Source organism: Monocercomonoides exilis (assembly GCF_001643675.1).
Source record: "Monocercomonoides exilis strain PA203 chromosome Unknown scaffold30-1206723, whole genome shotgun sequence".
NCBI classification, from domain to species: domain Eukaryota; phylum Preaxostyla; order Oxymonadida; family Polymastigidae; genus Monocercomonoides; species Monocercomonoides exilis.
In genome coordinates this window covers 593802-618568 of record NW_027150575.1, presented here as the reverse complement: position 1 = coordinate 618568, position 24767 = coordinate 593802, and the positions used below count along the sequence as shown (strand labels likewise).

Genomic DNA, 24767 nt, shown 5'->3' with positions numbered 1-24767 from the left:
TGTTGGAGAAGAATACAAATGAAATGAAGAAAGAATTGTTTGCTGAAGAAACCAATCGAAAATGTTGAAATTGCAGAATAAAGCAGCAACGTATTTGAAGAAGGAGAAGAAATGCGATTTGCGATTCACAAAAAATTTATCTGAAGAAGTCAATCAAAATGGAATTCTTTCTCTCATTTATTCACCTGCTTGTCCATTCTTCCAATCAGCACAAAAAGCTCTCACAATCGTTTCACTTGTTTTGTGTCAGAAAAGAATATCTTTTGATGATTCTCTTCATTCCCTCGGTTGTCATTTGAAATTCTTCCTTTTTCATTTGAGCATTTCTTCGTTCCATTCTCAAAACACTTTCATTCAAATGATCTTCTCAAAATAAGAACAGCAGAGTTTTTTTTTTTTTTTTTTTTTTTTTTTTTTTTTTTCCTTTTGTTGTTGTTCCTTCATTTTGAATGAAGCCGGAACACCGTAGCAATACATCCATCGTCCAATTGTATTTGTTAGTGAGCACGAAATGAATGATCATTTTAACAAGCAAGCACTTTCCTTCTCCATTTCCTTTGCCAACACATCCTGGTTTCCAAATCAGTTAATAATGAAAGTTATTTCAAAATGATTTGATTACAAAATCTACAAACAAAAATTCAAAAAGAAATTCTTTAAAAAAACAATTAGCTTTGCATGTTCATATGAATTAACATCAATAGTTTGAAAAAAAATGCGGTTATTGAAAATTAACATGGAATCCTTTCTTATTTTAAAGAATAAGCTTAGCAAAATTAATTTTTCATGAAACAACAAAATGGATTTGTTTCTTGAACATGCATTGCAATCAAAAATCACTTTGAGCTTTATAATTTGAAAAAAAAAATTGAGCTTTTGATTTCATTCAATCATTTGTTATTTTTTTGGGTGAATATATAAAACTAAATTAATCAGTGTTTTTTGAGGAAATACAAAGATATTCTGAATGATTTTGCTTTGAATCATTACTAACAGAATATTATACATGATTGTCATGAAAAGGAATGATCAAAAAAAAAATAACTCGAATATTAATTTCAATAAATAATTTCTCACAATTTCACATATTGACCATATTTCTTTCACAAATATGTTGCTTATACATAACTGAGATAATGGAAATAAAAGATTTGAAATTATTCATTCAGACGAATTGTCGCAATAAAACAAACATTGGTGTATTGCAAACTCAAAATAAATCAATTTGATGAAAAAGAACTTGGATATATTTTAATAACTTAAAATACACGAATTATCAATGTCAATCTGGAAACATAATTCTATTTCAAATTGTATTTTTATTACACAATTCATCATATGGGGGAAAATACGGACTTTCAAGCTTTATTTGCACAACGTTCAAAAAAAATTACTTCACTTATAACATTTTTAAACTAAACCAGATATTATAATAAATTTGATTTTCATATCCATTAGAAGGCACCATTGATGAAATAACAAAATGTTTTGTGACATTTCACGAATGTCAAAAAATGGACAAATTTAAAGTCTGTTTTTTGGTCGAAAAAATTCGATGAAAAGTGCATAATTTTTCAATGAAAGCGCCTGAAGTGAAAAAAATTTCCTCAAATAAGATAAAAATATCTTTTGCATTCTTTTTCCATTTTCTGTGTTCTTTTGTTGATAATAAAAAGAAATTTTCAATCATAATTTTTTGAAAGAAAAAATATGTATTCAAAAATAATCACACATATGAAATTTTTATGTTTAAGTTAATTAAACAAAAGGGCTAATTCTTTTTGAATTCATTTTTTCGTTCGAGTTTTGATCAAAATTTTAATCTCAATGGGATTTTGAAAAAAATGAGTTGTAATAGGGAACACTTATTGTTTATGATATTGCTATTGCTAAAACATTATTTGGCACAAATCCCGTTGAGATAAAAATTTTTGATCAAAATTCGAAAAAAAGTGTGATTTCAAAATGGATCAGCCATATCTGACAATGAAAATGAAAAATTATTGACAATTTCTTATCATTGATCGGTGAATATATTATTTTAAAATGTGATAAAACATTTTGATTTGATAACATGTGCTTTTTAATCTCAAGAAAATAGAATTTAAATTGAAAGTGAGAATTATACAAGAAAAAAAAATTTTTTTTTCGAATTCACAACATATTATAAAAACAGGAATCATTATTTAAAACAAATACATATATAGTTATGGACAAAACCCGGGAAAGGGACAAAACCAGGGAATGTCTAATCAATTGAGGAGTTTTTCAACAATTGACTCCACTTCCTGATATCTTTTATTATGAATCAACAGAAATTAATATTTATTTGAAGAAAACGTTCATGCAATATTTTAAAACAAGTTTTTCTTAATTGTGGCAATAAATGAACATTCAAAATCCTGATTGAAAAAACATTCTCATGTATGATACAAAGAGAAAAAATCAAATAAACTGAACAAAATCCAAAAGATAAATAACAAAACAAAATTGAATGAAAAGGAGAGTCACTATAAGATGAAATAGAATTGTTTTCCCCACTTTGTTTCAGAAACGAGTCTTCGTTGGTGATGGTCAATTCAACATTATTTCTCAACAGTTCTTTTTCGTTATCAACCGCTTCCTTTGATAATTATTTTCTATATTACGAAATCAAAAAGAAATTGGATCTTTGAAGACAACTTTGAAAGGCTTTTGCATCGCTTAATTGATTAAGGAGCAATCAGCAAACATTCGAAAAAAAAAAGATGTATTGGGATAGAGTTGTCACGAATGAAAAATTGGATTTTATTTATCTTGTCGATTGATTACGTAATTGTCATCAGATTTTCACAAATATATTCCAGTTTCATGAAAATTCAACATCAGATCTGAACTGATTTTTTTCTGTTATCATTTCATTACACAACAAAGAAAACTGTGACGAAATGTTTGTTGAAGAGGATGCCAGTTTCCCTTTATTGTCTTTTTATTTTGGTTTTGACATTTGTTAAACATTGCTACTCTGAATGAATCGTCTGGCTAATTTTTCATTGATTTCCGTCTTTTCACAGATGTCATCTTCATTTATGTTTTTTTCGCTTCATCTCATTCTCGGCGTGATAACATTATGTGTTTATGGTTCAAAGATAATATTTGAATATAAGTCAAACAATTCAAACAATGTCTTTGATTTTTATTTTTTCTTTGAAGGCAATAGAGATTTGTCACAGTTTTAAGTTTCTTCTTGTTCCTCGATATTGAATAAATATAGCCTTCATATATGCTATTGATCTCTTCCCTTTTTCAATGAAGAGATATGTCGATATAGTAAAGAGGAAGGGACCATAACAAAAAAAATAATTCTTCTGTGTAAGATATCTTTTCTTGAAAGAAGAAAATAAAATTTTTCAACTTTTGATTTCATTTGAAGAAACTTTGCTGTTGCGAAAACTTTTTAAAGTTCCGATGAAGAAGGAAAAAAAAACATAAATACTTTGTGATCCATTCATTTTATTGAATTAATTCTGATATTTCATATTTTTAAAAAAAGACAGCATCGAAAATTTGAAGAGAAATAGGAAAATGATAGCTATTTTCAATTTCAATTTTATTAATTCACTTTTTCTTTTATGCGTTTTTCATAAGACATTCCCGGGTTTTGTCCCTTTCCCTAATTTTGTTCATGACAATAAATACAACACATTTAAAATTCTCTTTGATATGAAAATTAAGATGTTCACAATGGTTTTTATTCCTCGAAAATAAAAGTTAATTAATATGGGATAAAATATTTGACTTCCGGCATTTTCATTGAAAAATTTACTCTTTCGATAAGCTTTTTGTGTTCTTTAAATACAAAAAAATGGGTTTATTTTTTGACATTCATGGAATGTCACAAAACTTTTTGAAATAACATCAATGATGACAACTTGCAGATTAGAAAAACCAATTTTAATTGAAATCTGAGAATGATAGATAAAGTTATGAGTGAATCGATTTTTTTCATTCTTTGTGCTTGAAAAGCTTGAAAGTCCGTATTTTTCACCATATTAACTTCAAATGATTTTTTTTTCTCGAGTCGTTTGAAATGTTTTCGAATTTCTCAGTGGTAAATGAAAATAATTCGATAACCAACATTTGCGTTTTGAAATGAAATAATAAGAAATAAGCAGAGAAAAATTTTTCAACAAAACATTCTTAGGTTCAGTAATTTATCATATCGCCTTTTTTAATCGGGACCTAAATTTTCTGGCTCTCAAGAGCACTTTTAGAAAAAAATTAATAATAGAAAATTATTAATATATTATAATATACTATTTCTGAAAATATTTTTGGCAAGTTACAAGTATATGGACCATCGATAAAATATTTTTTATATATTTATAACGAAACAAAATGGAATATTAATTAATTTAAAATTAGTTATTTTTGTCGAAAAAGTGTTTTTTCAACTTTCCATTTTTCTTTTGATCTGTCCCATAACTTTTTCTTGTTTTATACAGGTTTGAAAAATTGGTTTATTCGTTATTTGTGAGGATTTTGTCAAAAACCATTTGATTTTAGTTATATGCCAATTTTTCGTGATTCGAAAAAAGATATTTCTACGCTGTTGAAATCATTTTGCGATTTCACAGTCACCTTCAAAAACACAAACGTTTCTGGGTTTGTAAAAATGTTATTAGAAATAGTTGGTTTAAATAATAAATGCTTCTTTTTTCTTTTTAGATTTTTTCACTTTTTTTAGTGAAACTTTCACAGTTGGAACAATTCTCTGAAGCAGAACAGAAGCAGAAAATTGAAGAAATGAATGAAATACTTTATGGAATGAATAAAGAAGAATTCAAATCAATTTTCAACGAAGAAACATTCAACAAAATAGAAAAAATGATTGAAGAAAGGAAAATGTTAATGGAAAATGCTTTTTATTTGCTGAGGCGCATTGGATGTAGCATCAAGCTGAAAAATGTATGGAATCTGTCTTTAAAAAGATCTTCTCTGAGCAAAAAATTGCATAAGATAATTATTGAAGAAGAAAAAAAGGAAAAAGATAACAATCATCTTCTTATTGACTTCTGCGAATGTTATCTTTTGTTTCACAGCGGAGTTCCACCTTTGAAATTGATTTCAACCTGTGTACCGTGCCTTCTGAAAGCTTCATTGAGCAGAGAGGAAAACGAGGAGACACAAAAAGAAGTGGAAATTGCCTTGCTGGCTTTGAGCTGAATGGGATTTTGTGAATGAACATAGTTATTCATTTTTATTATGTTTGCTTTTTCCACCCTTATTTCAAATTAGTTTATCGAACGAGAACTGTACTTGAAGGAAATTACAGAAATCATCGAACTCAACAGAAACACAGAAATCTTACGTATCTGGCCTATCAATCTGCATGGCTATTTTTTATAAACAGAATCTTCCATGATGACAGCTTGGAAGGTTTTATTATGAATGAGCTGCATTTCGGAAGAGAGGTGAGAAGGGAATTGGAAGAGCTGATGAAATGCATCGATTGGAATAGAAAAGAAGAAGAAAATGGAAAAAAAAGAAGAGGAAGAGAAACGAACGAAGAGCTTTCATTGAAGAGATGGGTTGCTACAGTCGTGATTTATTTTCCCAGTTGCCGATTGAAGAATGAAGAAAATGTGGTGCTGATCAAAAACATTGTCCAGGTTCATTGAGCAGGAAAAGGGGATGATTGCAGAGGGATTCGCAGAGAATGTGTATATGTATTTCAAGCAGCAGCAAAAAATAAAGATGTGAAAACTTATAACTTTTTGAAAAGCGGAACTATTGGACTCCATTTGGAGGAGATACAGCAGTCAACATTAAATTTCAATTTGATGTTTCATTGCTTGCAAATCTTTACGAATGTTTCAAGACGATTGAAAGAAAAGAAGGAAGATGATAAGGAAGAAGAGGAAAGAAAGTCAACGAAAAGGAAGGTTTTTGAAAAGATGGAAGAAGAAGGATCCGAAGATATCATCACAACTTTCAATGAAACTGTATTTTTTTTCTAAGAAAAATATTTTTGTGTATTGTGATTGAATATTTCCGATTATTTTGTGAATATCTGAAGAAGAAAGAGGAATTTCATTTTGTAACTCAAATATCTGATGAAGTGTGAAATAACAAACCAGTGTTTTTTTATACTCCATTATTTTCCTTTATAAAATTTCTATTTTGAAAGCCCAGATTTTTCTTGAATTGGATGAGTTTTTCTTTTATTTGATTGTTTTTTAGAAGCGGTTTATTTTTCTTTTTTCCATAAAACAGAAAATTACGACAGGATTGATTCTTTCTCTATCGATTTTTTTTCATTTCTTTTTTTTTTTAAAGATTCCTTTTTTTCAAATGTTCATTTTTCATAATAATTCTTGATATTTTTTGAGAAAACACTTTCATCTATTTTGCAAATCACATTTCTTTTATTTTTCGAGTGAATATGCCTTTAACATGAATAATTACAAAATGGAAATATTAAATGATGGAGTGTATATTTATTGATAAAAATTAGAAATATAGAAAAAAAATCCGAATAATTCTTTATCAAATTAGAGATTCCAAATATATCTCGACCAATGTAATGGTCCAACCCGATGATACAACCTTCGTTCTTTAATTCTTCCATCCATCCACATGTCTTCTTTTTGGATGTCTTTCTTTTCACTTCTTCCATCTTATTATCTCCTTCTTTCAATCTTCTTGAAACGAACATCTAAAATTACGTTCACACTTGTGCAATTTTGTCCTTCAACGCTGGTCGCTCAATTTCTTCCAAAACTGCGTCAACTGCTCCATTTTCCAAATGTCTTCAGCTTTCCCAACTCTGCTTTCTGTTGTTTTTTTCAATGCATAAACACAGTCCATCTTAATTTCTCTGTGATTATCTTTTGATGCCCGATTCAAATGAACAATGCTGTTAATTTGCAGAGCGGATTCATCGTTCTCCGATTAAAGCTATTAGAAGCTTTATCAATTCTAATTCTATTCAAATAACATTAAAGTTCGAATATAGTATATTTCGTTAAATAAAATTAATTTTTCAAACCTGTATAAGACAAGAAAAAGTTATGGGACAGATCAAAAGAAAAATGGAAAGTTGAAAAAACACTTTTTCGACAAAAATAACTAATTTTAAATTAATTAATATTCCATTTTGTTTCGTTATAAATATATAAAAAATATTTTATCGATGGTCCATATACTTGTAACTTGCCATATTTTTTCTTATTTTAATTTTTGTGAAAAGATCTGGTGTTTTTTGTTTTATTTTTAAGATCAAAGACTTGCTCGTATTTTCATGAGCTTTTTGTTTTGAGATTTTTAAGTATTGTTATTGTTATTGAACATAACTTCTTTATAATTTTGGTTATTTTTCATTGTTTAACACTTCGTTTGTTTATTATTTTTTCAATTTCACTCAATTTCAACAAATTTAAGATTTTGTGGTGATTATTGAATTTTTTGTTTTTTTAATGTTGAAAAATAGTTGGAAAAACGAATGTAATGATTATTACAAAAATTTTAAAACAAAACAATATGATTTGAAGCAAAGGTAATAAAAAAACGCAAAAACAAGTTTTTTTTGAATAATAATCTCGATCATAAAAAAATTGAAGATTTTCTTCCTTTTGTATATCATTTTTAGTTGATAATTTATGTATTTTCGCTTTTTAATTAACGAAAAAACTTATTTATTCAAATGAATTCTTCAATTTGTTAAAAAAATCGTGAAATGGAAAAAATAATTAAAAAATGAAGTGTCAAACAATGAAAAATAACCAAAATTATAAAGAAGTTATGTTCAATAGTAATAGCATCACTTTAAAATCTCAGAACAAAAAGCTCATTGAAATACGAGCAAGTCTTTGATCTTAAAAATAAAACAAAAAACACCAGATCTTTTCACAAAAATTAAAATAAGAAAAAATATTTTCAGAAATAGTATATTATAATATATTAATAATTTTCTATTATTAATTTTTTTCTAAAAGTGCTCTTGAGAGCCAGAAAATTTAGGTCCCGATTAATTTTTTGGGTACCGATAAATTTCTGACACTATGTCAAACACACAAACAAAATATCAATTTGCACAATATTAACGCAACAACGCTGAAAAGACGGTGCGTGAATTGATTTCACTAAAAATATCAATAAAGAAAAAGAAAATGGAGACAAAAAATATTTGCACTGACTCAATATAAATGCGAAATATATTTGCTAGGATTGCAATGAAAAAAAAATTATTATTGTACGAATAAAACAAACAAGCTTTCAAAGGAAGCCACTAACCAAATCCAAGGAATGACCGAACCTTGGATGCAGCAGAAGAAGAGGAAGATGTCGAAGTGGAAGAGGAAGAAGAAGAAGAAGAAGAAGAGGAAGAGGAAGAAGAAGAAGAGGATCGATTATCAGAAAAGTTCGCTTTAATACAATTTGTGATGGCAGTAGCCTGAAAGTGAGGCAGAAAAGATCATTATTCACACGTTGTGTGGAAGCATTCAATGCAATATATTTATATATATTTATCCATTTTTCATTTTGAAAAAGAAAAATCAAATTAAATAATTTGATGCATAATTAAATAAAAAAATAACAATGAAATCTCAAAATTACGAAGTTACGTTCATACATTGCTTTTTTGTATTGTCAACCTTTTTACAAAGGCAAGAGCGCTTTTCTCGTCAAATTCAGGGATAATATCCACAATTTTTGTCAGGCCTGTAGTAACAAGAATGTCTGATATTGGATCCTTCACGCATCTGCACAAACAAGAGAATAAAATAGTAACAAGAATAAAAAATTTCAAAGAAATAAAATATTCAAAAGACAAAAAGATTATTTGAAAAATAAAAGAGGGAAAGGAAAGATGAGTATGAATCATTGAAAATAAAACATTTATTCAGAAACAAATGTGAGTTCAAAAAGAAAGAAAGAAAGAAAGAAAGAAAAAATTAAAGAAATGACAAACGCTTGCACAAATTCCTGGACATGTGTTATAATGGCTGTTTCAACGTCCATTTCCCACTTATTATTTAGACGCAGAATCCTTTCAGAAGCACTGAAAATAAAATATCACAAATAAAATAAAATAAAATAAATTAGATTAAAAATTAGGAGAAAAAATAAACAAGTTATAAAAACATCAAAAAAGAATAATCAATCGAAAAAATAAAAATATTTCTTTTCAATTTCAAAGCATTAATCAGTTAGACGAATGAATTTTGCTCACATCATAAATGCATATAGAAACGATCACAGAATAAAAAATAAAATATTCCGTTCGTTTTTTCTCATAAACCGAAAAAAAAAAATGCAACCAAAATCCAATTGCATACTCAACATAGTCATCAAACGAAGACTCGTCGATCTGAAACTTGTCAAAAAGGAACGAGTGGACAAATCCAGACACAATTTTATCCATCAGCTTATCAGCCTGAAGCATCCCATCCCGATGAATTGGATGTCCATCAAGAAAAGATGGATTTATTTTATTTATAAAAATAAATGAACATAAAATAAATGAAATAAAAAATATCATTCGCCAAAAAAAAAAAAAAAAAAAAAAAAAAAAAAAAAAATAAAAGGTATTTTAGAAATGAATGCAAATGATACAAATAATTACAATTAGCAAAGAGAAATAATGTAATAGTCAATAAACATGTTAGCATACAAATGTATCTAAAGTTTTCTGCTTGCAGCGATCTTTCACAAAGTCTAAGAAAGCCTGGTAAGTCGTGATGTTTTTCTTCATTCCTTTGAATTGCCTATGAAGAAACACAACGAAAGAATAATTTTTTGATTAATTTGGAATAATAATAATAATAATAATTTAAAAAAAACAATAATTCGACACATTTCCACAGAAATTAAACAATTAATATATATGAATATCAATGAATAAAGAAAAGAAAAGAAAAGAAAAGAAATGAAAAGAAATGAAAAGAAAAGAAAAGAATTATAATAAATAAATAAATAAATAAATAAATAAAAAGGATGAATGCAATCACACCATGATTCAGTCTGCTGTCCCTGAGTGAATGGATAGCGATATGCAACATCCACAAACCGATTAAGCAGCTCTGAGCCTTGCTGATCAAACACTACACAAACAAAAAGAATAGAATAGAACAGAAAAGAAAATAAATTGAAAATAAATGCTCATCAGAATTTGAAAAGAAAAACGAAAATTTTTAAAATAAATAGCAAAAATAAATACAATAATATTGAAATTAAATAAAAAAAAAAAGAAAAAAGAAAGAAAAAACCAATCAAAAGATAAACTCGATCCACAACACACGTTTTGCAATCGTCTCAATATCTTCCCTGAGCGTTTCGAACTGCTTAATCGACTGCGCCAGCTTCAGCGCCGTCGTCTGCAGCACTTGTATCTCCGTCGGCGGGGCAGAAGACTCAGCACTCGCCCCTTCCTCCCCATCTTCCCCTGTGCTGCTGTCTGCCTGCTCAAACTGCGTCCCATCTGCATCTGCCACAACCACTGTTGACAAGTTATCGTCTGCTGAACTAGAAAACGTGGTGGAAGACGTCGAGGACTCAAAAACAGACGCTGTGCCGGGTTTTTTCTTCACAAACTCAGACAAGCTGGAAGAGGAGAAACCGCTGTTTTGTGAGGAAGAGCCGGAAAAATCATCGCTTCCCCTTTTTTCTGAGCCTCTTTTCACTTTTTTGAATTCTGATAGATAGTCAGAGGAGGAAGAAGAAGAGAATGAAGAGGAGGAGGAAGAAGAAGGTGTTGTTGAAGATGAAGTGAATGGAGCAGGCTTTGACAAGATGTCAGAGGCAATCCTTTGCTTCTGCTTTTCGAGGCTGCTTCCTGTGCCACTTCCAGCAACAGCAGATGAGAATGACGAGGAAGAAGACGAAGCACCAGCTAAATAAAATTAATTAATATGTAAATCAAATAAAAAATGAAGGAAAATAAGCGTTCATTCACATTTTGAAGAAGATAGTTTTGTTTCATTTTCAAACAGAATGAAAAACAAGAAGTTTTGTCAATCACACATAAATATACCAACATTTAATTTATTATTTTATTTAAAATAAACAAAAAATAATCATCAAACCACCACCAGCAGCAGCCGCAGCGGCAGCCTCCTCTGTCTTCGCCGCCCTTTCCATTGCCTCTCTCACTGCAGCATCGGCTGCTGCCTTCTCTTTGATCCCTTCTTCGATGATGTCTGTGATAGCAGGCACAGCCACCAGCAGTTGCATCCCAAACTCGAACGAGTTGTTGATGGCGACGATCATGTGGAAAGGTGCTGGGAATTCGTACATCTTCTTGTTCTCTTCCACTTTCTTCTTCAGATCGCTCACAGAAAACATCTGAGTCGAATACTCTTCAAATCTGCGGTTATGGTGATAATCAAAAAAAAAAAGAAAAAAAAATTGAGAAATTGTGATAAAGAGAATGAGAGAAAGATTATGAATTAATAAATCAAATGTATTTTAATTGAAAACATAACAATTTCAAGTTGGATTTAAAATATTAGTAAATAAAATGATAAATGCAATAATAAGAAGATTTATATATATTTGATAAAAAGGCATCAAATAAATACACACTTTCCAAGCAGATTATCTCGATATCGCTCAATTATCTGCCTATACACTGGGATGACTGTGGCTGCCAGTAGCAACTTTCCATACTGCATTGCTTCCTCTGAACAATAAAACAGAAATAACACATAAAAGAATAAAATGTTAAAGTTTAAAAAGAAAGAAAGAAAGAAAGAAAAACATTTTCATTCAAAATAAATATTAAATATTGCAATTCAACAATAAAGTCATCAAATATTCCCCACATAAAGCCCTTCTTCTCTCTTCACCCCCTCCCCCATTTATTTTTTTTTTTTTCCATTCACTTCGAAACAATCTATAAACCAAACACACCGAGTATCTTATTCAGCTTAATCTGTAGTGTGCTCAAAGCATCAGTAATCATGAAATCGCCTTCCAGCTGAACACAATCATTCGAAATTCTGTCTAACGACTCGTTCGCATTCTCCATCACGCTCCTCACGTAGATGGCAGTAAGCCCGCTGACTGCTCTGATTAGCTTTTCTGAACCCAGCAGCTCGTCTGAGACACCTGCTGTGAGCATCTTCTCTTTGTACAGATGAGGGAATTCAACTGAAGGAGGGGTGGAGGGGAGAGAAGAGAAGAGAAGGGAAGGGAAGAGAAGAAATAAGTGAAATAATTTTGAATAGAAGAGAGAAAAAAAAAGGTGTAAATAAAATAGAAATGAAAAGAGAAAAACGAGACATCATGGCAATCAAAAATAAAACTTCCTTTCTTCCTTTCATCCTTTGAAGAACAAAAGACAAATAATTTATTTCCTTTTTTTTTCTCTCTTCACTTGATTACTTCTCCTCAAATCACACACCCAATTTAATGATGGAAGAAGTCGAATATTGCAGTCTCCCCTGTGTCTCAAACACATCCACCAGAATCATAAAGTTCTCAGCCATGATTTGATCAAATGTAATCACAAATGTTGTCCACAGGCTGTCGTCTTCATCGCAGAAGGTCCACACCTCTTCCTCTTCATCGGCAAATAGCATACCTTCAGAAGAAGAAGAAGAAGAAGAGGAAGAAGAAGAAGAGGAAGAGGAAGAAGAAGTGGATGAAATGGTGTCAGACAAAGAAGTCAGCTGCGCTGCATCTCTTCCCAGTGTTTTCTCTCCCTCTGCACTTTCAATCTTCCTCTTCCTCTCCTTCTTCCTCCTCGCCCTCGCGTCCCCTTCGTTCTTCTTCTTGTGCTTGTTCTCCATCGACAGCTGCTTCAGCCTCGTGTCCTGTGCAATCAAGTTCTCAGCCACACTCGGAGGAATGGTAATCACAATTGGATCTTCTCTGTCTTCCACCAGAGGCATCAGCTTGTTGTGGAACAGCGCCACGTCATCAATCATCGACAAGAGCGCAGAACTGACAGTTTCTGGGTCGTTCTCCTAGGAAATAAAATTAAATAATATTAAATAATTATATATATATATATAAGTGATGTGCCGGAAAATAATAACAACAAAGATAGTTATTTTATCATTTGATGATCAGGAAGATAAAAAGAAAAGAGATGAAATAAAAAAATAAATTAAGATTTAACAAAAAGAAAGCTATAAAAAAATACAGCTTGTTTCAACGACATAACAAAAAAAAAAAAAAAAACAGATAAATGCATCAAAATAAACATACAAATGCTGCTTTTCTTGTGTTCACAATTCTGTCTCTGATGACATCTGCCAAAATGTAAAAAAACTGCTTTGCAGGTCGGATCAAGCGAGGATCCACATTAAACTCATAAGGCTCAATTGTGCGTTGTCCAAACAGAAAGTGTCGGTCATCGCATCTTTCATCAAATTCAATCACTGCAATAAGATCACGAATTCTATCTTCATCGTTATCCTAAAAATAACAACATCGAGATAAAATAAATAAATAATTAAAAACAAAAGCCATAGTATCATTTACCAAAACGAAATAAGAAGATAAAAACAATGAGTATTCAATTTTAACAATTTAAATACAAAAAATTTAAGGATTCAAATAATCTTTCATACTTCACAGAATTTGAACAATGATTCAATTGCTTTTGTCACTCGCTCATTGTATCTTCCAACAAGTTGAGGAATTTCACTGAAATATGTGTAGCATCGATTGAAATCTTCCTCTCGAACTCCATTTGTCACAGAAAGAAGATCTGTTCGCAAATCAGTTAAAGCACGAAGTGATTGATAAATAATGTACAGATTTTCTTCTTCATCTTCGAGCTGAATATTAACTTTTTTTATCTATAAAATTTTTTCCAAAAATAGAACTTACACTTTATGATGAAAATACTTTCCCAAATGCAAACTTGTAGAGGTGTTGTAAAAAGCGCCTTAACTTGTTCAAGAGTTGCTTCTATGTTTCGCTTTTTGATAACCAACCCTTTTGCTTTTTGAAAAATTTCTATTTTTTCAGAACAAGATTGGCAGTACAAATAGGAATCATGAGTTCTTTAAAATATCAAAAATAGCTACACAATCAATGAAAAAAATGGAAAGGCATACCCTTGATCAAGTTCTGCGGAAAGATCTCTACAATTTTTCAAACAATTAAGTGCCAGCCCGGATTCAGTCAGAAGAGAATGCACTGATGCTTGAAGAGTGGATGTCAATCGTTGCTTGTCAGCCCTAACCTGAATCAGCCTTTTTTCCAAATCCGCAAGTGTATTTGGTATTGTTGCAATTTTAGACAACGCTTTTTGTTCTAATGAACAGACATTATTCATATAAATCGAATAAAATACTTTAATGATCTAATTTCCCTGAAGTTTTTTCAAAAATGAATTTTCAAGATAAAATGAGAAATATTAGGGAAAAAAGAAAATAGCACAATTTAACTCTTGCGATATTTGATGCTTTTCTTCAAAATCTCAAAAATGTAAAATGGGAGAAAAAAAAGTACGTTTGGTTAGATCCCATTGAACTAGATCGATTTCAACATGAGCGAAACAATCGAGGAAAACGGAGAGACCCTCATTCAATTAGAACACCCTGAAGAACAAACCTTGGAAGTTGTAACTGACCCAATCGAAACAACTGAATTTATTGAAGCTGAAGCGTCACCTGAAGCTGAGGGTGAAACTGAGTCAATACCCTCTGATGATGTTGAATCAGCATCTGCTTCATCTGCTCCCGAGGAGACTCCAATGCAGTATGAATTTTAGTCAAATATCTTTGCATTTTTTTATGTTTGCAACAATCATATTTCAAACTCTTGCAGACGTTATTATGCGCAACATGCTATTGACTTGCAAAAATTGAGAGACAATGCAGCAAAAATGCTTGAAGAAACACTTGGTCAAGCTGAAAGAGAGAAAGAATCATTTCTAACTGAACGCGCCCAGATGATTGAAACACAGAAAAAGAAGAATCAGTTTGAATTTTGGAATTTTTATAACATATGATTTATTTTTCAATCAATTTTTTAAGAGAGGAAGAAGCAGTTTTCTTGGAAAACAAGAAAACTGCAGCACCATGGGCTGCTGCAGCTGACATGTGTGATTTCCAAACAACACACGAGAAAGATGTTGAGAGAATGAAACAGATGATGCTTAGATTGAAGAATAAAGGCAAAGAGTAGATTTTCACACCACCCTTCTCTTCTATAATCTTTCAACTTCCTGTATTTTTATTCGAGAATTCAATCCACATAACTTTTTTTCTATATAACTTTTTCCTTTGGGCTTTTTTTAAACGCCTCAAGGCAATAACTTCTACCATATCAGCATTCTAGCTTAATTGGATGAGATATTATCTTGTCTTGAGTCGTGATGTTTTGTGTGTTTTTGAGAACATAATATTTTAATAAATGGTTGCCGATCATCCTGTTTTTCATTATTTTATTTTTTTCATGCAAAAAGATGTTGATAAATGGGAAGAAGATAGGCTGCTTTCTTCTGGGGTTGTTTCTCGCCAAAAAGCTGATTTAGAAGTCGATGATGAAATTGAAGAAAGAGTTGAGCTAATTGTATCAAATTTGACTCCTCCGTTTTTAGATGGTCGAGTCTGTTACACAAAACAACTGGAACCTGTTCCAGTCATTAAAGACTCAACATCCGATATTGCAAAAGCAGCACGAGAGGGATCTGCACTCGTTTCTCGCATGAGAATTGAGAAGGAAAGGAAAAAAGAATCTTCCAAGCCTTGGGAAATAAATCCAACATCGACTTTGGGACTTATTGTTGGCGCAGATCCAAAAGAAGATATAGGTATTTTCCATTTAAGATTTACTAATTTTTAACACTTTTATTCAATATTAATTATATTTCTGTTTTTCGATTATTTAATGATTTTGCTGTGTTTTATTTTTGATACCAGATGGCGATGAACCTTTAGATTCTCCAGCTGAGCCATTTGAGGAAGTTGTTGATTACAGAAAGAAGAATCAATTTGGAAAATATTTAAAATCAACTAAGGATACAGCTGTTTCCGATTTTGCCAAGACAAAAACAATTAAACAACAGAGGGAATCTCTTCCTATTTATGCTGTTCGCGATTCGCTCTTACAGATTATTAGAGAGAATCAAATTGTGGTAATTGTTGGTGAAACAGGCTCAGGAAAAACAACGCAAATTCCACAATATTTATTTGAAGACGGGTACGGAAGAAACGGAATAGTTTGCTGCACCCAACCTCGACGTGTGGCTGCGATTTCTGTAGCTCAAAGGGTGTCTGACGAAATCGGTGTGAAGCTTGGCGAAGAAGTGGGCTATTCCATCCGTTTTGAAGATATGACAAGTGAGAAGACAGTGGTGAAGTACATGACGGAGGGAGTCCTGCTCCGCGAGACTCTGCACGACCCAGTCCTCAGCAAGTACTCTGTCATTGTGATGGACGAAGCGCACGAGCGATCGCTGAACACCGACGTGCTCTTTGGCATTATGCGTCAGATTCTGCCTCGCCGGGCAGATTTGAAGTTCATCGTGACCTCAGCCACGATGGATGCTGAGCGCTTCTCTTCGTTCTTCGGCGGGGCGCCTGTGTTTCGGATACCTGGAAAGACCTTTCCCGTCACAGTGCTATTTGCCAAGCAGAACGTGATGGACTATGTAGAGGCGGCAGTGAAGCATGTGCTGGCGATCCATCTGCAGTCGAATGACCAGAAGGGAGATATTCTTGTGTTTATGCCAGGAAAAGAGGACATCGACTGCTGCTGTGCTGCCATCACTGAGCGGCTGGAGGAGCAAAAAGAACGTGCACGCCCTCTGCTACTTTTGCGCATTCACGCCCAGCTGCCGGCAGATGTGCAGGCAAAGATTTTCGAGCCAGCTCCTATCAGAAAGTGTGTGGTGGCGACAAACATTGCTGAAACCTCCCTCACTCTGGATGGGATTAGGTATGTCATCGACACAGGTTTCTGCAAGCTGAAGGTGTTTAACGCGGCTGTGGGTATGGACACCCTTCAGCTGACTCCGATTTCACAAGCAAGTGCTAATCAAAGAGCAGGCAGGGCAGGCCGAACAGAGCCCGGGCAGTGCTACAGACTCTACACAGAGCTGACGTATCAGAGCTATCTGCTCACGACCACTGTGCCTGAGGTGCAGAGGACGAACTTGGGGCACATCCTGCTGCTGCTGAAGTCGCTGGGCGTGGACAATCTGCTGGACTTCCAGTTTCTCGACCCGCCTCCACAGCAGAACATCATCTCGTCCATGTATCAGCTGTGGATGCTGCAGGCACTCACAAACGAGGGGAAACTGACAAGACTGGGCGAGAAAATGGTGGAGTTTCCGCTGGATCCGCCTTTGTCGAAGATGATCTGCTTTGCGGATGAGTTGGGCTGCACCAATGAGATTCTGACGATTGTGTCGATGCTGTCTGCACAGAACATCTTCCACCGGCCGAAGGAGAAAGAGGAAGAGAGCGACAGAGAGAGAGAAAAGTTCTTTGTGCCTGGAAGTGATCATTTGACACTGCTGGAGGTGTACAAACACTGTGAGCGCAACAGATTCAACAGAGAATGGTGCAACAGGCACTTCATCCAGCCAAAGGCGATGGAGAGAGCAAGGGAAATACGACAGCAGCTGGTGGATATTGTGACAAAAGCGAAGATGAATCCGAATCAATCGTGCTGCGGAAACTTTGATTTGGTGCGGAAGTGCATCTGTGCCAGCTACTTCCACCAGGCCGCGAAGCTGAAAGGGATCGGGCAGTATGTGAACATGAGAACAGGAGCGCCGTGTCATCTGCATCCAACCTCTGCTCTGTTTGGGACGCAGCCACCAGATTACATTGTGTATCATGAGCTGGTGATGACGACGAAGGAGTACATGCAGTGTGTCACTGCAGTTGATGGGAGGTGGCTGGCTGAGCTGGGGCCCATGTTTTTTTCACTGAAGTTGTCGTATGAGGAGAGGAGGAGGAGGAGGAAAGAGGAAATGCTGACGGTGAAGAAGATGGAGGAAGAGTATAAGAGAGGGTTGGAGGAGAAGGAGAAGGAGAAAGAGAGGGAAAGGGAGATGAAGGAGAAGGAGAGAGGGAAAGGGAAGGAAAGTTTAAGTTTGAATGGAAGTGGGAGCAAGAAAGGATGGTTTAACAGTTCATTTTCAGCTTCTTCTTCTTCTTCCTCTTCTTCCTCTTCTCCATCATTCACTTCAAATTCTTCTTCTTCTTCTTCTCAATCATCTGATATTGTTGTCAATACAACCGCAATCACAGCTCCTCCTTCTCTTTTAGGCGGTGCAAACAGAAACATTTCAATGAAGAGAGAAGAAGAAGAGGAAGAAGAAGAAGAGGAAGAATCAAAACAATCAAGCAAAGGGATGAATGCTGCAATGAGAATGAAATCTTCTTCTTCTTCTTCTTCTTTTCAGTCAACGCAACCATCGCAACCAGCTTTTCATACATCTTCTTCCGTTAAAGAGGATCTGATGAATATTGGTTTATCTCATTTCTCTTCATCATCTTCCTCTTCTTCTTCCTCTTCTTCTTCTTCTTCTTCTTCTCTATTCAGAAGAAGAAGTCATTCGAACACTTTTGGAGGCGGAGGAGGAGGAGGGCTTGTTCTCTTTGGTGGCAGTATGAAGAAGCCCAGGCAATCATCTTTGCTTCAATCAAACATTTCTTCTCTTTCTTCATCAGAAAACAAACAATCAGATGGAATTTATTCAAGTGCCATTCGAAAGGCAACTTCAACCCTTGCTTCGAATGCTGTTATGAACACACCCAGAATTCACTTTGGGGAAGATGCAAAACAGACGTCTTTTATTCCCCCGGCTCCGCTTTCGCAGAATTCTTTGAAGGGCTCTGATGATTCGGAGGATGTGTTATCTTCAGAATCAATGAAATTTGAGGAAAAATGAAAAAAAAAAATAGATGATATATTACTTCTATTCTTAAAAAAAATAAAAAAAATCCAACATATAAATTCGTTGAAAATCTGACATATGATCGTGCCAAATCAGGCTGATGACAGATTTTCTTTGTTATAAAAATAATTTGTAAAAAGTTAGTTTTACACCAAACGATGTTGTAAGATACTTTTTCTTTTTTTAATTTCATTCTTACCCATAAAAATTTGATTTCATTGTATAATATTCCTGTTTTGCTTTTTATCTGATCAATCATTTGAAAGAAACGTAATTTTAATGTCTTCTGAGGAGGTTTGTATTAATTTGATGAACTGTATTCAATGAACTTAATTTATATTTTAAAATGAATTGGAAATAAAAAATGTAAATTTTTAATTTAGGCTGAAATTACGGAGAACATTAATGAGATTGACTCGTCGCAAAAACCAAAATCAAAGTTCTCAGCTGCTTTTGGTAAATTAAAAAATCTATTTCCCCTTCGAAAGAAAAAGGAAAATATAGATTTAGATGATGCTACAACGAATTTTCAAGATGATGTTACAAATCGTCATATTTCTTCTGATAATGGAACAGATGCAGGTGAGATAGTTTCGGAACGTAGATCTCGTTCTTCATCTAGTTCATCCTCAACTAATTCATTGTTGCCTTCTTCACAGTTTCTTCCTCCAACTCGCACCCCAGCTTCTTCAAGAATTGACAATGGAAATATTCTCAATCCCCCAACACCTTCCACATTGTATGCGATTGATAACCTCCCTCGGCTTATAAATCAGTACAAAAAACTAAATCCAACTTCTCCACTTCTTCCAGATTCAAATGAAACATTGGATTCGGAATTAGCAAATATTGGAACTGCAACTCCGCCTCTTCCCCTTGAAGTGACCCCCCACAAATCAAGATATAATTTGAGGTCGTCTGTGTCCCCAGAAGCAGATGAGAAGGAAACTACAAAAACGCCTTCAAAAACTGCAAGAGCATCAACAAGGTCAAAATCAAAAAGAATAACTACACCTCCATCACCTACGAGAATGTCAACACGACATACTGGCACAAAGAAGGAAGAAAGAGAAGAAAGCGAAGAGAATGAAGAACAAGAACACGCTGAGCTTAAGAGGAAAAGAACAAGCAAAAAGCCTCCGCTTCCACCAAAATCACCTCAGAAAAGACAGACTCGAAGGAAGACGAAGAAAGACGAAGAAAAAGAAGAACCAGAAACGGAGCACGATTCAGAATCAGAAAAGGAAAAAGAAGAAGAGAAAGAGAACATGCAAAAAGAGGATAGTTATGAAACACCTTTGACAAGAAGAAGGTCTGGAAAGGGAGCGAAAATAGAAAGAGAATCAAACGAAAGAGAAGAAGAAGGAGAAGAAGGAAAGGAAGAGCAATCAACTAGGCAAAGAAGATCTTCAAAACAAAACAAGACAGATTCATCTAATTCTTCTTCTTCTTCTTCTTCTTCTTCTTCTGATAATCTCCCCTTCTCTGTCACACAGACAGACACATATATCAACCAGAATCTTCGCAAATATTCTGACTCGCCTGAACCAGATCCATACTCTTCACCCAATTTGAATGAAGTCTTGTTCAACTTCTCAGACTTCCACATTTCTGCTTTAAGTTCAATTTTGCGCAGTTTTCGATCATTTTTCAATCTTCCTCTGTTTCAAAAAGCGAAACAATTCACAAAAAGAACGTGTACCAAAACCAAAAATTATGTTTCTTCAATCAAAAACAGATTTGACTCACCAAAACGAAGACTTGCTTTGTTTGCAGTCGGATTTGCGTTGCTTGTAACTGCAGGAGTTGCAATATATTTGACATCTTCATCATCAACATCTTCTTCTTCTTCTTCTTCTTCTTCTGTTCCTAATCAACAAATGCCTCCATCTTCTTCTTCATTCATTTCTTCCATCATTTCCTCCATCAGCTCAATCCATTTCTACTCTCGTTTCATCCAACCTTCTTTCAATTTCCTCAAATCCGTCTTCAAACGACTGTTTCTTGTGACAACTTTCAACAACTGGAAGGACACATACACAAAACCTTATTGCCCCACCCCGATAAATTCCCTCCATCGCCCTCTCCATCTTCCACATTCTGTTCTTTCTCGTTTATCTTCTGAACCACATTATCTGCTTTTATCAGCTAATAATTCATTGTCTATTCAATCTGCTCTTTCTTCCTCGATCATTTCTGCTTCTCTGTCTTCTTGTATTCCTTGCCCTCGCCATGCTGATTGCATCGCCGTTGATCCTTCTCTTTCTCATTCTTCATCTTCTTCTTCTACTACTACTACTACTTCACAGCCAATTGTAACTGCAGTGTGTGATAGAGAATACAGACGAGTTAAACTTCCAGACTCATTTTTGGCTTCTTTCTTCTCATTTGGGCAGCTCAAGCAGTCTTCTTTGATGGAAAATGGGAAAGAGAATAAATTGGATTCAAAATTTGCTCATTTGAAGAAAGAAGATGGAGATAATAATAACAACAACAATTACAATGGAAAAGGAGATAGAGAAGAAAGAGAAAGAGAAGAATCAAACAGAGCAATAGATTTGTATTCACAAACAAGAAGACTGAAATGCATTCCTCGTCAGCAGCCAAACCCCATCCAGCTTGTCGACACAGCCACAACAAGAGGAATAAACCATTCAAATTTGAAAGGAAGAGAGAAAGAGAAGATTTCAACACCTCTTTTGATGAAGGTGATGGAAGAGGAGCTGGCAAAACAGTCAGAAGAATATTTGTGTTGGACAAGCAGCACACCAACTGTCACACGAAGAGAGCTGAGGCAGAAGGTGATGAAGAGAATGTGGCCATGGAAATTGGGCTATACAGTATTAGAAACGTCTTCTTCTTCTTCTTCTTCTTCTTCTTCATTATCTTCTTCTAATTCAAACTATAATTCTTCTTCTATGAATAACAATATCAATAGAAACAGCACATTTTACAAGCTTGATGCGAAATCAAATGGGAAGCACTGGAATGAAATGAGTGTGGTGGAGGGATTGCTTCAGTTGAATAGAATCGATGAAGAATGTGGAATAAACAGACAGACAGCGTTTGATCTGTTCTATCAGAATGCAGAGAGGATGATGTTTGGCACATACAACAGCAATAATAATGATTATAATCATTATAATTATAATTATAACAATAGATTGAATGAGGAAGGGAATATCTTTGAAGGTGAAGTGAAAGGGAAAGTGGAAGAGAAAAAAGAAGAAGAAAAGCAAACAAATAAACAAACTGAAGTTAAGTCAAAAGAGAAGATATTTAAGGAGCTTCAGAATGAAATCAACAAAAATGAAACCTTGCATAATAACAATGAAAACAAAGAAAATATCAATGAACAGGCAATAATTAATACAATAAATAGCACGATTGAGAATTCTGGTATTGAGAATGTTAATGTGAATGCAACTTCAGAGGTGAAAGAGGAAGAAAGTGAAAAAGAAAAAAAGAATGCTAATGTAAATAATGTTGAAGAAGAACAAAACAAAACCAATGGCATTTCTTCAATGAATGAGACTTTAAATGATAACAACAACACAATTCTTAATAATGATAATAATAATACTGAATCAACTCCTGTCAAACCATCAGAATTATCTGAAGAAGAACAAATTCAAAATTTGCAATCATTTTCGTTTTCCTTTGTGAATTGGATAGAAGAAAGCATTTCTTGTTCTCCATCTAATTCTGTGATGGGGGCATACCATTCAATTATGGCTGATACACAAAGTGAAATAAACGATATGTTGACACAAAATGCAATTGATGTTACTAAAAGACAAGATGGAAAAGGAAGAAAAGGAAGAAAAAGCGGAAAGGGAGAAGAAAAAGAAGGAGAAAGTGGAGAAGAAGGAGAAGAAAGATACGAAACACGAACGCAGTATATTCCAGATAGTTTATCAAGATATCCTCAAAGAATACCAAAAGAAACAGAGAAAAGACAAGAAAAGCAGTTTTCTTCTTCTTCTTCTTCTTCAAATTCAGATTCAATCAACACGATTTCATACAATTACAGAATGGATCATCGCAAAAGAACAACAAGACAGTATTCTCTTTTATCAGACAACCAAACCATCGCTTCCTCTTTTCCTCTCCACAAATACTCATTTTTGTGCCAAGCCAAACAAAAACTGACTCATCCTTCTTATTCCATTCGCTCTTCATTCTCCCCTCTTTTCTCCTTTGTTGGTGTCTTGTTCCTTCCTTTCACTCTGATTAAAGTCATTCTTTCTTTCCTTTTTGCAGTTTGCGTGCAGTTTTTGCTGCTTCCTGCTTCTTCTCAAACAACTTTCTGCTTTTCGCTCTTGTTTTGCATTGTTTTCTTTGCGATTTTGGGGTTGTTTTCATTGAGAATGGGGTTGAAATGGATAAGTTTGTATATGAAAGTGCACAGGAGGAAGGAAAAGAGGGAGAAGAAGAGGAGAGAAGAGGAGAGGAAGGAGGAAGGGAGAGAAGAGAGAGAAGGAGAAGGGGAGGGAGAGGAAAGAGAAAAGGAAAGAGAAAGAGAAAAGGAAGAGGAGATGGAAGAAGAGAAAGAGAAGGAGAAGGAGAAAGAGAAGAAAGAGAATGAAAGGAATCGAAATGAACCAACAATTCTGAGAGAAGCAGAAGAAAGCTTGCAAAATTCAGCAAACTTTGATGAAAATGGAGAAGAGAACGAAGTTAAAAGAGAAGAGGAGAAGGAGAAGAAAGAAGAGAAAGAAGAGGAAGAAGAAGAAGAAGAAGACATAAAGAAAGATTTAATAGATTTCTCGAAGTTGATGTACAATCAAATGAAATATTATTACAAGCATTGTGAGTGTAAATGCAGAGTTTATTCAAACAGGATAGCGAAATGGTACAAAAGACGGATGGAATTGAAGAGGATGAGAGAAGAAGAAGAAGAGGAAGAGATAATTGTGAAGGAGATTGAGGCAATGAGAAGAGAAGAAGAGGAGGAAGAGAAAGAAAGAGAGAGAGAAAGAGAAAGAGAGAAAGAGAGGGAAAGAGAAAGAGAAAGAGAAAATGATGATAATTTGTTTAATTATCCGTCTTCTGGTTATTCTGCTGAGCTGAGAAGAACATCACAGAATTCTTCTTCTTCCTCTCAATCTCAATCTCATTCTTCTCCTCTTATTCAACAAGATTTATCTTCTTCTTTTTCCTCCTCTCTTTCTTCTTCTTCTCTTTCTTCTTCTTCTTCCACTCCAATTATTTCTCCCTCACAAAGATGGTTCTCTCCTTCTACAAATATGGCATACCCATCCACTCATTCTTATCCATTCGCTGTTAAATCAGCTTCTTCTCAATCACATTCTTCTTCTTCTTCTTCTTCTTCTTCTTCTTCTTCTTCTTCTTCTTCTTCTTCTTCTTCTTCTTCTTCTTCTTCTTCCTCTTGCTCCCTAGCACATCCCAAGCCCATCCAATCCTCATACAACCCAGCTGCTTCACCTCACCAGCCCTTTTCCTCCTTCCAAAGCCAAAATTCGCTCTCTTCTCGCCCATTTTCTGCTAATTCTCCTTTCTCTTCCCTTTCTTCTCTCTCCTCTTTCTCTTCTGCTTCCACTTCTGCTTTCATTTCACCCACTTCCGCCCCGTCCTTGTTTGCCCAGAAACCCACAGGACCTTCTCAGATCAGAAGAGTTAGGCCTATTCCGCAGCTCGCCCAGCAAAATTCCCAATTTTCTGTTGAACAGTTTCCTTCGACCGTAACTGCTACAACAGAAAAACCTTTATCCACTTCTGATAAGTCTTTATTTTTGCTGGTGAAGGATAGAAAATAAGAAAAAACAATTTTTTTATATTTATTTCATTACACCTCTTTTCACGTCATAAGTCTGAAACACGACTTACTTTTCAAATAGATTTAAATGAAAAAAGTCAATAATAATGATGAAAAATATAAGGGGAAGTCCCA

General features: G+C 33.9%; 4 protein-coding genes across 4 annotated transcripts; 3 read left to right on the top strand and 1 right to left on the bottom strand.

The window, feature by feature from the left end:
• Window positions 1–7687: 7687 nt before the first annotated feature.
• MONOS_8990 (uncharacterized protein) lies at window positions 7688–14426 on the bottom strand. Its single transcript, XM_067879446.1, has 16 exons — window positions 14377–14426; window positions 14052–14308; window positions 13856–13997; window positions 13560–13790; window positions 13195–13404; window positions 12386–12950; window positions 11893–12132; window positions 11566–11662; window positions 11067–11347; window positions 10283–10873; window positions 9995–10085; window positions 9656–9749; window positions 9321–9418; window positions 8954–9043; window positions 8615–8744; window positions 7688–8434 (listed from the first exon to the last, which is right to left on the bottom strand). The coding sequence occupies exons 2-16, from the start codon at window positions 14270–14272 to the stop codon at window positions 8270–8272; spliced, it is 3246 nt and encodes a 1081-aa protein (XP_067725140.1). The 5' UTR covers window positions 14273–14308; window positions 14377–14426; the 3' UTR covers window positions 7688–8269.
• A 30-nt stretch (window positions 14427–14456) lies between these two features.
• MONOS_8989 (uncharacterized protein) lies at window positions 14457–15374 on the top strand. The gene is made up of 3 exons (XM_067879444.1): window positions 14457–14697; window positions 14767–14919; window positions 14976–15374. Exons 1-3 carry the CDS (start codon window positions 14486–14488, stop codon window positions 15124–15126), a joined length of 516 nt encoding a protein of 171 aa, XP_067725139.1. The 5' UTR covers window positions 14457–14485; the 3' UTR covers window positions 15127–15374.
• Window positions 15375–15396: 22 nt separating this feature from the next.
• On the top strand, window positions 15397–19079 carry MONOS_8988 (pre-mRNA-splicing factor ATP-dependent RNA helicase PRP16; the record flags this gene model as incomplete). The annotated part of the gene is made up of 2 exons (XM_067879443.1): window positions 15397–15754; window positions 15864–19079. 2 exons carry the CDS (start codon window positions 15397–15399, stop codon window positions 18845–18847), a joined length of 3342 nt encoding a protein of 1113 aa, XP_067725138.1. The 3' UTR covers window positions 18848–19079.
• Window positions 19080–19132: 53 nt separating this feature from the next.
• On the top strand, window positions 19133–24761 carry MONOS_8987 (uncharacterized protein; the record flags this gene model as incomplete). Its single annotated transcript, XM_067879442.1, has 2 exons — window positions 19133–19147; window positions 19237–24761. 2 exons carry the CDS (start codon window positions 19133–19135, stop codon window positions 24631–24633), a joined length of 5412 nt encoding a protein of 1803 aa, XP_067725137.1. The 3' UTR covers window positions 24634–24761.
• Window positions 24762–24767: the final 6 nt, after the last annotated feature.